Source organism: Quercus suber, unplaced genomic scaffold (genome assembly GCF_002906115.3).
Source record: "Quercus suber isolate HL8 unplaced genomic scaffold, Cork oak 2.0 scaffold_73, whole genome shotgun sequence".
NCBI lineage: Eukaryota > Viridiplantae > Streptophyta > Magnoliopsida > Fagales > Fagaceae > Quercus > Quercus suber.
Window position 1 is genome coordinate 441,008 of NW_027069538.1, and position 14,034 is coordinate 455,041.

A 14,034-nucleotide genomic window follows, 5' to 3' on the forward strand; every position below is an offset into this window, starting at 1 on the left:
ATGGCCGGATTGGGGGCTAAATCCCAGATTTGATTTTAAATCTGGTCAAAGATGCCATGAATCTATTGGCATAGGACTTGGAAACTAAGTGGCCAAACATGTTAGGTACTATGTGCCCAACATAGTTTAATACTCTGATGAGTTCTATACTAACATTTAATACAAGATTAACATACCATAGGTGGTTTTTTTTTTTTTTTTTTTTAAATCATTAGTTTCAATAATAAGATTAAATATTTGAATCTTAAATACCTCTGTTAAAAACATTAAAAAGTGCTAGTTAAATAAAAGGTTTTCGTCAACCATAGTTTCTTTAAAAAAGTTGTTATACAGCTAATCATACCAAAAGAAAAAGATCATCTCAGCATAATGATCTTGTTCATATGATAATCAACATTTTGAATATGGTGAAAATTTGTAAAGACTGCAATGATTTATATGCAATTTAGAGTTTAATCAAATAAACACATAATGGACTACTCCTACTATGGAAAAGCTAAGATTAATATGCATTTTTTGTATTAACTTATCATGTACATTGTGGCTACCAGTTAGTTCAATTGATAAGTCTCTTATCTTTGAATAAAAAATCTAAGATTCAATCTCGGCCTACACCAAAATCATCACAAATACATATAATAGGTCGAAATTCTTTATAAATAAATAAATATCATGTATAAAGGTATATGACACATGTATTTCTAATTAAAAGTAGAACGAATCTCAAATGGGTGCTAACTTTACAAGCAAAATTACGGATCACGTTTAATACAAACAATATCCACAATAGAGGATCCAATCACTTTGTAATAAAAAAAAAAGTCAGAAGCAACGAGAGCCAATAATAAAGTCAAACTACCACCAATAATTGCGCTTGATTACAACCAGAAATAACTAAACATATAGAATATGACAGGCAGGAACAGAGAAAGTCAGAAAGTAAGAGAGAAGAAAAGAGAAAGAGAGAGTGCAAAAGCAATCTCTCTTTCTTGGATCTCACAATACATGTTAGAGTGATAGTAAACTCTAATTATACATACCCTTTTCTTCTGTATATTCATCATTATCTTCCATTTCCTAATTAGTGGTTATATCTTAGGCCACAGGTTTTTCTCTCACAGATCCTTTTTCCTTCATCTTCTGTAAGAATATGAATTGGTCTCGAGCATTTTCATCACCGGACCTAGTACCACCTTCGACAAATTATAACGAAAATCCAGAAGAATGTAGTTTAGAAGGTGATTTCTTCTTTTCTTTTTCTTTTTCTTTTTTTGTATATAGATATTTCTTGGTATTGAATTTTGCAGAATTTTGTGCTATGTAAATCCAAAACATACATCATTGCAGAAACCTAGCTATCACCGCATTCATCATGACTACGATGCAAATTTATAATAAACAAAAAAATTTTAAAAAAAAAAAAAAAAAAAAAAGATGAAATTACTTTAATCGTTTCCATTATCATTTGTGATTCTTTAACATTCATTAAATGGATGAAAAAGTATATATTTGTCCATCTTACTTCTTCATATACAAAGAAACAATATAAAATATATTAGTTAGTCTTTTTTTTTTTTTTTCCACGATAGATTGGAGTAACTAAATGTTGTTTATATGATCCCCTACAATGTTTTAGGTGTTTCAACGAATGTTAAGCTACTACTAAAACTAATCCAAGATCATAATGAGGCAAGCACAAAAGACAATGACGAACGCATGCTGCATAGGGTGGCCGGAATGATAAAAATCATTGATGATGTTAAATCCCGGGTTGAAAATTTTCAATCTTCTGGAAAGAAAAAGGAGCTTAGGCGGTGCCACACAGATGTTAAGCATAATGCTCCAAAGGACAAAAAGTCACAAGATCCAGTAACTGATGAGAAAGAAAGGTTAAGAAAAGAACTCAATGCAAGCTTGGCAGCACAAAAGAACCTTGAAGTAATGTGTTCAAGTTTGGGAAAGGAGAAGGATATTATTGCATCAGAGCTTGCAAGAAAGGTCCAAGAATTGAATGGCATGGAGGAACTTACTAATGATCTTAAAGCGCAAAATGAGATTTTATTAGGCAAATTGCAAACTTGCAAAGAAGAACACAAAGAGAAGAAGTCTGGCGGGATGGAGGCTCAGGGGAATGCATCTCTTCTAGAGCGAAACAAGACGCTGGCAGAGAAATTACTCAAGTCACTTGATGCGTATCGATCCTTAAAGAGAAAGTTTAAAGATACAAAAGAAGAAAGCATTGCTATTCTTGCAGCAATGGAAGAAATGGGGATGGAAGTTAAAGCTGGCCTTGATAGAATATGCAGCTTGAAGCAACGAATGGCCTCCTCAAAGAATAAACAACCAGTGGATAATGTTGAAGAGGAGATTTCAGCATTAGAGCACTTGTTTGAGGGCTTTAATATGAAAATAACAAAGTACGGTCACAAAAAGAAGAGTGATTGTGTCAAACCGAAAGCTGGGATCAATGCCAGTAAGCCTTCTGTTCTAGCATGAGAAGAAAGGGTATTATTATCCGCTATAAAAACCAGGCATGCCTGGTTTGGTTTTTTTTTTTTTTTTTTTTTTTTTTTCTATAAGTCTTCGAAACAGGGGAAAAAACACTAGTATTTACCTTGGAATTATAGAAAATAAGAAGGAAGCAACTGTAAGGTGTCAAAGGAGACTCATGGCACATTGTTGTTAATGTGCAATTGACTAGTTCAGGTTTCTAGATTAAGTTCACTGTATACCTGATATAGTTCCCTAGAAAGTTGTATAATTCCAAAATTTTCTTCTCTTTCCCTGTCTTCTTGAAGGGAAATTAACAAAGCCCTTCTTAATTCTTCTAGATGGGCACTTGATATTGCTTTTCCAGGAAGCTCTCTAGTTTCTTCACTTGCTCTTCAAAGAATTACCAAATTTCAAACTCCTAAATTACTGTTATTTCACTGCCTGGAATCCATACACTTTTCTTTATGATCTCAAAGCAGTGTAGATTTATATGGTAGATAACTATAATTATAGGGGTTCTAAATACTAAATGACAAAGTAAGCATTTTAATACAGTACCTGCATGTGGAACTGCAAACCATTTTTAGGGCAATTGGAGCTCAAAAGCAGGACATAACTCCAACATCCATATGGACCATATCCTTAGCTGTTTGGGCTCCAATTCAAGCCATTCTTCCTAAGAGTTAGATTTTGTAACTGCACTGTAAATATGGGTTTGTTGAACTCCAGGAGAAAACAAAAGTAAAGTACATGTAGGGATAAGGATGACGTGTTTTTTTTTTTTTTTTTTTTTTTTTTTCAGAAGATGCCCACATTCACGAGCTGCCGAAAAGAGAAAACTTTGCTATGCAATTTGAACACAAGAACAAATCATACCATAACAAATCTTCACCTTTAGCTTTTATTTTCTTAAACCATCATAAAGATAGCGTGTAGATGTCGTCATAAGAATCATATGATACCTAACATCAAATACTACGTACCATCCACTCTCTTAATGGGTGGAGTACACTACGCTCTATCTCTTCAACATATATGGAGTAACGTAGATCAAGCCCAAGCAATGCTCAAACTGACTAATCCTAACCAACTCATCCTAATCAACAAATAACAATCCTAACAACTCATCCTAATCCACAACTTGAAATAACAATTAATCAGATAGCCATCAATTCCTATCAGTTCACTCATTATCTGATGTATGCTTATCTCCTCCCTTTGCCTAAATCATAACATTATGCCTTTGTGGTGGGATAGAATAATTGTTTCATGGAGCTTAGACTTCATGTAAATTGGACCACCAACAAACATAAACACACAATATGTAATGGAACTCATTGAATCAAGATTCTCTACATAATTGACATCCACAAACCTAGTAGTTTCTGTACAAACTCTTTATAATGAAATAGGGATAAATTGTATCGTCCGACCTCTATTAGACATCATAGATTTTGTGAATAATGTTCACAATTAATTTCCTAAGTCGTAAAAGAGTTTTTCTTTTCAATAATATTAATGGCACCTATTTTCACATACACTTTGACACGATTATTTAGCAAAAGTTTCTCTCTGTCCTAGGGAGTAAGTGCTCTTCATCTCCTTCACAGAGTAGAATTGATCGTCCCTTCACTGAAGGTGTTTAGTAGTATCCTTGGAATAGCAAGGCTTTTCCTAGGTTTGTTGGTTTCTCTTTTAGGGGATTTGGGAAATAGTTGAGGCAATTAACACTATGGACAATCTGGCACAATCTTGGAAACGGCTAACTCTCTCGGAGAGAGAAGGCCGGGATGTAAGCTTACAACTGATCATAGTACAACAGAGTATTCCATAGCTACAAAGTTTTTGACAAAGAGGGCTATCAACATTTACGCCTTTATGGAGGGCTAGAAACGGTTTTAAAATCCAGAGGTTTGGTGACCATAAACTTCTATTCACGATTGATAATAAGAGCGATGTTGACAGAATTCTGATGAGCGAACCTTGGAGCTTTGATAAGCACTTGGTAGTAATGTAATGGAGAGATACGATGGTAGCGCACCTTCACAGGACATTAAGTTCGATAGAACTACTCTCTGGGTTCAGGTTCATGGCATTCCGCTGAAGTACATGAGTTTTGAAGCAGGGATCAAAATATGTGAGGTGGTTGGAGAGGTCACAAAACCATCGGATACCATAGTGTTTGATGCTGGGAATTTCATACGACTTCAGGTCTCCATTGATCTTTCTCTGACTTTGTGCCGTGGTCACCTTATCTCTCTAAACAATGGGAAAGAAGTGTGGGTTTCTTTCAAGCACGAGAGATTACCCAACATCTATTATTGGTGTGGTCATCTAACACACGATGACAGGGATTGCGACCTCTGGATTGAGAGTGAAGGAATTTTGTAGGCTGAATAGAGAGCTTTTGGCCCATACCTTAGAGCTCCACCATTTGTAGTGACAAGGAGGAACGTAGTTCAAGTCTCTGGTTACTATGCCGAGAAAAAGAAGGCCAACTCCACCGCAACTCCAGACCGGAATTCAGGCCAACCACCACAATCTGACGAGATAGACAAACCGGAGAAAGTAAATGAGGGGGAGGGACATTATGCGAAGTCAGTTATTGCCCCATCAATGCGTAACAAATTTATTGGAGTTAAGTCAGCACCAAAAACCAATACAACCTCATCATGTCCAACGAATCCCACGATTGTAGGAGATTTATTGGAGCCTAATAATTTGGATCCAGCATTTAATGATTTTAATGAGAAGTTGTGTAGGGTTGGGGAATTTGAGTCGGCTGAGGTTTCCAATAATGCTCAAACACGTGAGGAGTTAAGTGATTCTCATGAGACACTAAGCAAGTCATGTGCACCTCCTAATGCAACTAGGGTTTCATCGCCAAGCCAAAATAGATGTATCCTTCCTGGATGGACATGAAGACCTAGAGAAAGCACCAATGTTATTCAAAGTAAAGGGCAAGGGCAGAGAATCTCCGGTCAGAAAAGAACTGCTGAAAGAGCTGAAGAAAAGTTTGGGTTGCCTGCTAAACGTATTCAAGCTTTGCTAGATGATGTTCAAACAAATCTTATATTGGCGGAGGCTAACAGTTAGCCCCGCCAGCATCAATGAGTTGCCTAGTGTGGAACTGTCGCAGACTTGGGAACCTGCATACAGGAAGAGAGCTCGTAGAACTTGTACAGGCAAAAGATCATTTTATAGTGTTTTTAGCTGAGACACTTACAGACAATGCAAGGCTAGAATTCATTCAAAGAAATATTAATTTTGATCATAGATGGGTGGTTTCAAGAGTGGGCAGAAGTGGTGGTCTGGTTCTTTATTGGAGATCTTCAATCAATTTGTCAGTTAAAGGGTCGGATAAGTACTATATAGATGCAATAATAAATAAAGATATGGAAAGCGAGTGGTGTTTCACTTGTTTTTATGGTGAACCTGAAACAACAAAAAGGAATGAGGCATGGGAAAAACTTCGGAATTTGAGCTTAAGAAGGGAGAGTCCATGGTTGTGTTGTGGTGATTTTAATGAAATACTCAGACAAGATGAAAAATTGGGTGGTGCGACGCGATCACATACCCAAATGTAGTTGTTCAAAGAAGTTATTGATTATTGTGGTTTTATAGACTTGGGTTATGAGGGTTCAAAATACACTTGGAGTAGGCATTTCGAGAATGGTAATTCAATTTGGGAATGACTTGATAGGCGCTTGGCTACTAGTAGTTGGTTTTTAAAATTCCCAAGTACAAAAGTTCATCACTTGAGGTGTGATTCATCAAACCATATTCCTCTCCATATTGTACTATCAAGATTGGATCCTCCTTTGCAGAAGAAACTATTCTGATTTGAGAAGATGTGGTTGTCAAATAGGGGGTGTGAGGAGGTAGTTTTTTCGGCATGGAAAGGTGACGGAGCTTTCGGGTTTAATGGAGATGTTTTGGCCAAAGTTGATAAATGTGGGAAGGATTTGATTTGGTGGGACAAAAATTTGGAAATGTACGAAGAGAATTGGTCCGATTGAAGGAGCTTCTAGTAAAAGCTGAAGAAGCAGCCATGGCCAATGGGAATAATTTTTGGGTTAGACAGCTAAAGAAAGAGATTGATGTGTTGCTGGATAGGAAGTCTACTATGTGGGCTCAAAGGTCAAGATTACTTTGGGTAAGGAATGGGGATAGCAACACAAAATATTTACAAGCTCGTGCAACAAAAAGGTATAGAAGAAATAAGGTGGAGGGTATTAGTTATGAGGAAGGTAATTGGCGTGTCCAGCAAAGTGATATTGCTGGAGTGTTGGTTGACTACTTCAAGGCCCTTTTTTCTTCAAGTGAGCCGAATGGGTATCAGGAGGTGTTGTCATGTGTCCCTACAATTATTGATGAGAATATGAATAATATGTTAGGCCATGAATTTAGTGAATAAGAAGTAGCTACTGCCATAAAGCAAATGGCACCCCTCAAGGCTCCTGGACCGGATGGAATGCCACCACTTTTTTACCAGCACTTTTGGGGCACAGTTGGTCAAGACATCACTTCTTCCATTTTAACATGGCTAAATTCAAGTATCTTACCCACTCCTCTAAATCATACATTTATTGCTCTCATTCTCAAAATTCATAATCCTGAACATGCTCACCAATATCGCCCAATTAGCCTTTGTAATGTTCTTTATAAGATCTATTCAAAAGTCCTTGCAAATCAGTTGAAAAAATTAATCCCACACATTATAATGGAACACCAAACAGTCTTCACAAAAGATAGGTTGATATCTGATAACATCCTGGTGGCATTTAAGACCCGACATAGCTTACCAAATTGTAAGTCTAGAACTCATGGTTTTATGACAATTAAACTAGTTATGAGTAAGGTTTATGATCAGGTAGATTGGAATTTCCTTGAACAACTCATGAGGAAATTGGGGTTTAAGGAAAGGTGGGTGCAGTTGATTATGGGTTGTATGAAAATAGTTTCCTACTTGGTCCTAGTAAATGGTGAACCATGTGGTTTGATTCAACCTACCTGTGGGATTAGACAGGGTGACCCACTATCCCCTTTTCTATTCTTGCTTTGTACTAAAGGGCTGAATGGACTTATAAAGAGAGCGGAAAGTAATGGTGACATACATGGTTTTTCTCTTTGTAGGAGAGGACCCAAACTAACTCATTTGCTCTTCGCAAACGATAGTCTTCTCTTTTGCAAAGCAACTATGGAAGAATGTGACAAGGTGTTGGAGATTTTGGAGATGTATGAAGCAGCTTCGAGACAAAAGGTTAATAGGAGCAAAACATCTTTATTTTTCAGCAAGTGCACCTCCACCGAAGAGAAGCATGAGATTATGGTGGCCTTAGATGTTCTAGAAATTAAGCAATATGAGCGGTATTTGGGTCTCCCTTCCTTTGTGGGTAAAAGTAAAAAAAAACAAGCTTTAACTACATCAAGGAGAGGATGTGGAGAAAATTGCAAAGGTTGGAAGGAAAATTACTATCTCAAAAGGGTAGGGAAGTTTTGTTGAAGCCAATTATTATTAGATAGTCTGGTTTTGTATCTCATACAAAACACACAACGAAAGCAACAAACATGGATCAACTTCATTCATGAGAGATAACATGTAACCTTGAATTCTAGAACAAATAATAGAAAGCATACCTTGATGCTGTGAAATTTAAAACCAAAACTTGAGAATACCTTTAATCTTCATCTCAATTCCACATGGTGCCCAGGATATGCGGTCTCTCAATCAGTCTTTTGTACATAGATTCTCAAAGAAAAAATCCTTCTTCTTCTCCTTGTGGAGAAAAACTGGTTTCTTTTCTGATATGTACATTTTTAAATACTCTAGTAGTTTCTTTTTTTAATAACTCTTATTAAATAAAAACTGATTATCTAATTGGGTTAGCCTTTTGGGCCTACCCAATTGGGTTTTAGTTTGTGGCTTGAGATAGGACCAAAGGGAATAAATAAGACTCTAGCTCCAATGGGCCTTGGACTTTTCTGTCAACTCTTGACAAGTCCAAAGTTACCATTAATTATATTCAATACCACTATAAGAATATAATTGCACTCTAGACCTTATTAATTATATTCCAAGACTTTATTATACATACAACCCCTTCATTAAAATATTCGTAGTAATACAAAGTCATAAATATTGACTGCCACTTTGAAGATTATTACATCTTAATCCTTGAGTACCCAGTTTAATCCTTTATATTTTTCATCATATATTTATGAAATCCAATTTCATAAGTATATACTTTAGTAACTCCTTACTAAAGTGGTTGAGTCCAACACTCTAAATAACCAAACTCATTAAACTTATCTCAAGAGAATATTTTATATCTCTATTAAGAGATTATGAATTTCATCTTGAGAATATATGTTTCATCAACAATAAATGTGGCTGCCCAACATACTGAGGTTTTGACCGTAACTTATAGATCTCACTCCTGATATATCAAAGCAACATACATCTCATGATCAGGTCCATTATTCTCTCAGGATTTAAAGTTGACGTAAATAGAAGTCGTGAGATTTATTATTCATTTGATAGTCGTTAGAAGAATAATAAATCTCACAGCGGTCCAATTCAATATGTCTTAACTCTTAAAACATATCAACATATCAACTAAAGGTCTCCACTTCCATGATCAAGACAAATCATCTTAGTTGGTATGTTATAATCTTCGCAGATGAAATACCCAATTTCATCACCATCTACGAACTAAAATTCTGAGTTTACAAAGAACTTGTAATTTATATCTTTTGTGACTTTTCACATAAATCACATACTATGCATCTCGAGGACTAAGATAATGTCCCATTAGATCATAAATAGATAGTCTCATATAATTAAACTATTTAATTATTTATAACATGCCCATAAATTGGATTGTAGGACATAAACCCCAACAGTTATTCAAGCTATTCTCACCTATACAATGGGATGTTTTAAACTACCCATTGGCTTGTGCAATGAAATTGAAGTTTTAATTAAGAAATTATGGTGGGAGCAACAAGGAGACCGAAGAAAAATTCATTGGGTGAGGTGAGAAGATATGACAAAGTCCAAGACAATTGGTGGAATGGGGTTTAGAGATCTAAATATGTTTAATGACTTGTTGCTAGCAAAACAGGACTAGAGACTTTTGCACAACCAAACCTCTCTCTTTTACAAGGTGTTCAAGGCACGTTTTTTCCCCAAAACAACAATCATGGAAGCTTTAGATTCAAGGATGGGGTCTTACGCTTGGAAGAGTATTTTGGTAGGGAGGGATATCATCCAAAGGGGTTCAAGATGGAGGATTGGAAACGGTGAGAAAATAAACATATGGCAGCACCGGTGGCTACCAAGAAAACATCCTCCGCTTTTACCCATATGCCCTATTGAAGACTTTGAACACAATACAGTGAGCTGCCTAATTGATCAAAACACAAGGCAGTGGCATACGGACTTAGGGAATGGTCTTTTTGTGGAGAAAGATGCTGAGTTGATTAAAAAAATACCACTAAGCTGAACAGTAAAGGAGGATGTGCTATACTGGCCTTATTTAAGTGATGGCAAGTATAGCTGTAAAACGGGCTACAGATTCCTCAATGAAGAAGCAGTGCTGATGGATACAGACAAGGTACCACTACTCAGGGACAAATAGTTATGGAAGACCATTTAGGCTATGCGTGTGCCTCAGAAGGTAAAGACCTTTATATGGAGGGCCTATTGCAATGCCATGCCGACAAAGCAAGCTTTGGTGAGAAGAACCATTATCACTGACCCCATATGCGAACAGTGCAAAGATGCTATTGAGGATCCGTTGCATGCGTTGTGGTCCTACGTAGAGGTTGATATCGTTTGGGCAGATCGGACCTTATGGGATTTCCGTAGCTCAGTTGATTTCACTAAATTCAAGCACTTGGTATTGTGGTTAGTTGAGGAAGGTAAGCAGCTGGAGCTTTCGCATTTACAGCCTAGACAGTTTGGAACCAATGAAACCAAGTCCGTGTACGAGCACCTACAACAACGCTTCACCAAGTGGCCGAGGTCTCAAAACTCTCCTTGAATGACTATTGTTCCAAGCTCCGGGACACCGAACCTCAGGTATAGAATCAAAGTCAAAGCTCTCAGTCTCATTGAACACCTCCTCCAGTGAATTTGGTCAAAATAAACTTCGACAACGCGGTATTTTCAATGGAAAACAAGTCAGGAATAGGTGTGGTGGTCCGGGATATGAACGGGTTGGTTTTAGGCTCATGCACTGGAGGTTGTAGTGCAATGGAGGTTATAGCAATGGTGGCAGCAACAACTCTGGACTTCGCTAGTGAGATGGGTGTGAGGCGGGCTATCCTTGAGGGGACTCCTTGGCTGTTACAAAAGCTTTGAGAGAGGTTAAACAACCATTATCTCCAACAGGTCTGCTACTGGAGGATGTGAGGTTATTTTCCCAAAAATTTGAAAAATTGCTTTACTCTCATACTAAAAAAAAAAAAGGGAACTTTGTAGCACATAGTCTGACTAGATATGCTATTAGTATACCAGTTTTTTTAGTGTAGATGGAAGATGTTCCACAACGCATTCAATCCTTTGTACAAGCTTATTTGGCTTACTTGCATTAATAATATTTACACTTTTCACTCTCCAAAAAAAAATATATATATTGATTGTCATTATCACATGGAACCATTATTTTTTTCATCTCTCATAATAAAACTGTTGTGGCAAAAAAATGTGTAGAAGTGTACGGTAATAGTTTTTTTTTTTTTTTTTTTAAATGTCTTTAGGCCCAACTTAAGAAAAAAAAAGCCCAACTAATATTCAAGAAAAAATATATATATTTCTAAGTTCTAACCCAACCCCCATAAGCAGCCCAAATTGAAGGAGTGAATCACAGACACATAAAAGCCAACCCCTAAGCTTGGACCAACCCACCGATGTGGCACGTACGATCAGGGAAATAGCCGAACTAACCTAAGAGCATTAGCATTGGCTAAAGCCATATCTAAGAGATATTTAGCATTTTTGGTCTTAAAACCAACTGCATCAGAGGATTGCAAACAACACTATTGCAATTTTTTTTGCAATAGTGCTACAGTGCAATTCTAAACATAGAATTGCACTGTTCACAGTATTGCAAAAAAAAATTAATATTTTACTCCTTTTTATACCCGAAATTTCTCTCTCATCCCTCTCATTTTTTCTGTTCTCTGCTCTCTCTTCCTTCTCTATTTCTCCATCTGGTCTCTTATCTCTGAAGCTTCATTGCCGAAATTTCTCACCCATCTCCCACGGCCTCTCTCTCATCTCTCATCGCACGGCCTCTCTCTCAGTGCACCGGTGCTGGGTTTTGGATTTTTGAGGTTGAATTAGCGTGGATCGGCGAGCTGGGTTTGGATCGGTGGGCTGGGATCAGTTGATGGCGAGCTCTGATGGTGGCTTTGGGGATATTTTTTTTGAATGGGTTTGCTCCGGTGGCTCCGGTGATGATTTTTTTTAATGGGTTTGCTCCGGTGATGATTTTGTTTGAATGGATTTGAATGGGTTTGCTCCGGTGATGATTTTTTTTGAATGGGTTTGCTCCGGTGGCTTTGGGGATATTTATTTTGAATGAGTTTGCTCCGATGATGATTTTTTTTGAATGGATTTGAATGGGTTTGCTCCGATGATGATTTTTTTGATTGGTGTGTGTATGGTGATGGGATGTTGTGTGTGTGGGTTTGCTCTGTGTGTGGCTCTGTGTGTGGGTTTGAATGGGTTTGCTCTGTGTGTGGGTTTGAATGGGTTTGCTCTGTGTGTGGCTATGTGTGTGTGTGTGTGAGACTGTTGAAAAGCCCAGGAAAAAACGGTTGGAAATAAATAATAAAGAAAGGTTAAAAAATAATATTTTAATGAGTAAAAGAGTGAAATAGAAGTTTGGGATGTAGGAGGAATTGTAAAATTGGACTTTATAATGATAAAGTGAGGTTTTGGAATGGTAAAATAGAGTAGCATTAGCATTTTCCAATGCTAATGCTCTAAGGAGATAGTCGTATCCGAATCACATTAAAAGACTATATTGAATAATTTGAATCGTGTAGGCCAGTTCCACCATAAAATTGAGTCACGTTTGAACTCAAAAATAATTAAATTCTAAGGAGATTTTTTTTATTTGTATTAGAATCATATCAGAACTCTCAAAATTCCAAATATTGTTATGTTACTATATAAGGGCCCGTTTGATAATAGTGTTTAATTATTATTGTTCAATTTTCATACGTGTTTAAGTATTATAGAAATATCTATCAAAAGTATTATTAGTTTTTTTTTTTTTTGAGAAACAAACATACACAGGGGAGAGAGAAAGAGATTCTAACACAAAAGCACACCACAACTCTACTCAACAGTCATGGTAACTTTTTAGGACTGTTTGCTTAAGAAAGTATTATTGTTGTTTAAACACTAAAATTTATTGTTTAAATACCCTAACCAAACAGCCCTAATATTTCCTTCAATCCATCGAATACATTGTTAGTAACTTCGGTATATTTTTACCTCTAGCGAAAGTTTAGATTAGCACCGTCTTCCTTCTCAAACTCATGCATTCTACACCGACTGCATGGTAAACAAGCATGGTGAAGTTTCCCTCAGATGTCCTCTTCGAAATCTTTTCACGACTACCCATCAAGTCACTTCTCAAATTCAGATCCGTCTCTCAACAATGGCGCAATATCATTGATGATCCATACCTTGCTTACATGCACCATTCTCGTTGTGTTGAAGAACCCAAAATCCTACTTCTCGATCATCACACCCAAAACGAAAAACCAATAGATGCAAAAGTTACAAATGTTGGGGTCTTCTTGAACGCTGACTTGAATTTAGTTGCAAAGTTCACAAAATCAATGACATGCTACCTAGAGGATTGTTGCAATGGTTTGCTTTGCCTTTCAAAAAGTTATGATGATAGATTCTTGGTTTTGTTTAATCCTCTAAGGCAACAAGTTCTACCACTGCCACCATCTTCAGCCTCTCCTAAGCTAGGCAGTAGAAAATATGGATTCTGGTTCGATCATCAAAAGAACACATACAACATTGTTGTTGTTGCAGTTTTCTTACGCGAAAGTGTTGATGAAAAACCATGCTACAAGTTGGGTGCTGAAGTTTACACTCTTGGTACAAGCTAATGGAGGCCTCTTAGCAAAGGTCCTCCTTGCCGTTTAGTTGGAAAGCCTATATTTGCATGCGGAGCTCTTCATTGGGAAGGACCTCGTAAATATAATGGTGCCATTGGGAATATTGCTTCTTTTGATGTTAGGAAGGAAGAATTTGGCTTGATTTCTCCACCCAAATATGATTGCCTTGGATATTTGCTTGATCTAGGAGGAAACTTGGCTATAGTTGATCACTCGGCTATGGTTGAATACTTTAATACACATTGACATATGGGTAATGAAGGAATATGAAAAGAAAGAATGGGTCAAAGAATACAAAATTGATCTAAAATCCCAAATTGAGAGGCAATATCGTCGTGGTGTACTAGTTGAAGTTATAGGGCTATGCAAGCTTGGCCAAATACTATT

At 36.9% G+C, this 14,034-nt stretch overlaps 2 protein-coding genes across 2 annotated transcripts; both read left to right on the forward strand.

The window, feature by feature from the left end:
* The first annotated feature begins 923 nt into the window (after nucleotides 1-923).
* On the forward strand, nucleotides 924-2,856 carry LOC112004738 (uncharacterized). The gene is made up of 2 exons (XM_024036973.2): nucleotides 924-1,238; nucleotides 1,637-2,856. The coding sequence occupies exons 1-2, from the start codon at nucleotides 1,151-1,153 to the stop codon at nucleotides 2,494-2,496; spliced, it is 948 nt and encodes a 315-aa protein (XP_023892741.1). The 5' UTR covers nucleotides 924-1,150; the 3' UTR covers nucleotides 2,497-2,856.
* A 10,227-nt stretch (nucleotides 2,857-13,083) lies between these two features.
* On the forward strand, nucleotides 13,084-13,638 carry LOC112041013 (F-box protein At3g07870). The gene has a single exon (XM_024073935.1). It carries the CDS (start codon nucleotides 13,084-13,086, stop codon nucleotides 13,636-13,638), a length of 555 nt encoding a protein of 184 aa, XP_023929703.1.
* The last annotated feature ends 396 nt before the right edge of the window (nucleotides 13,639-14,034 follow it).

Coding starts and splice junctions, on each gene's coding strand:
- LOC112004738 (XM_024036973.2), top strand. CDS start 1,151: ATGAATTGGTCTCGAGCATTTTCATCACCGGACCTAGTACCACCTTCG. Junction 1,239..1,636: donor AGAAGAATGTAGTTTAGAAG/GTGATTTCTTCT, acceptor ACAATGTTTTAG/GTGTTTCAACGAATGTTAAG.
- LOC112041013 (XM_024073935.1), top strand. CDS start 13,084: ATGGTGAAGTTTCCCTCAGATGTCCTCTTCGAAATCTTTTCACGACTA.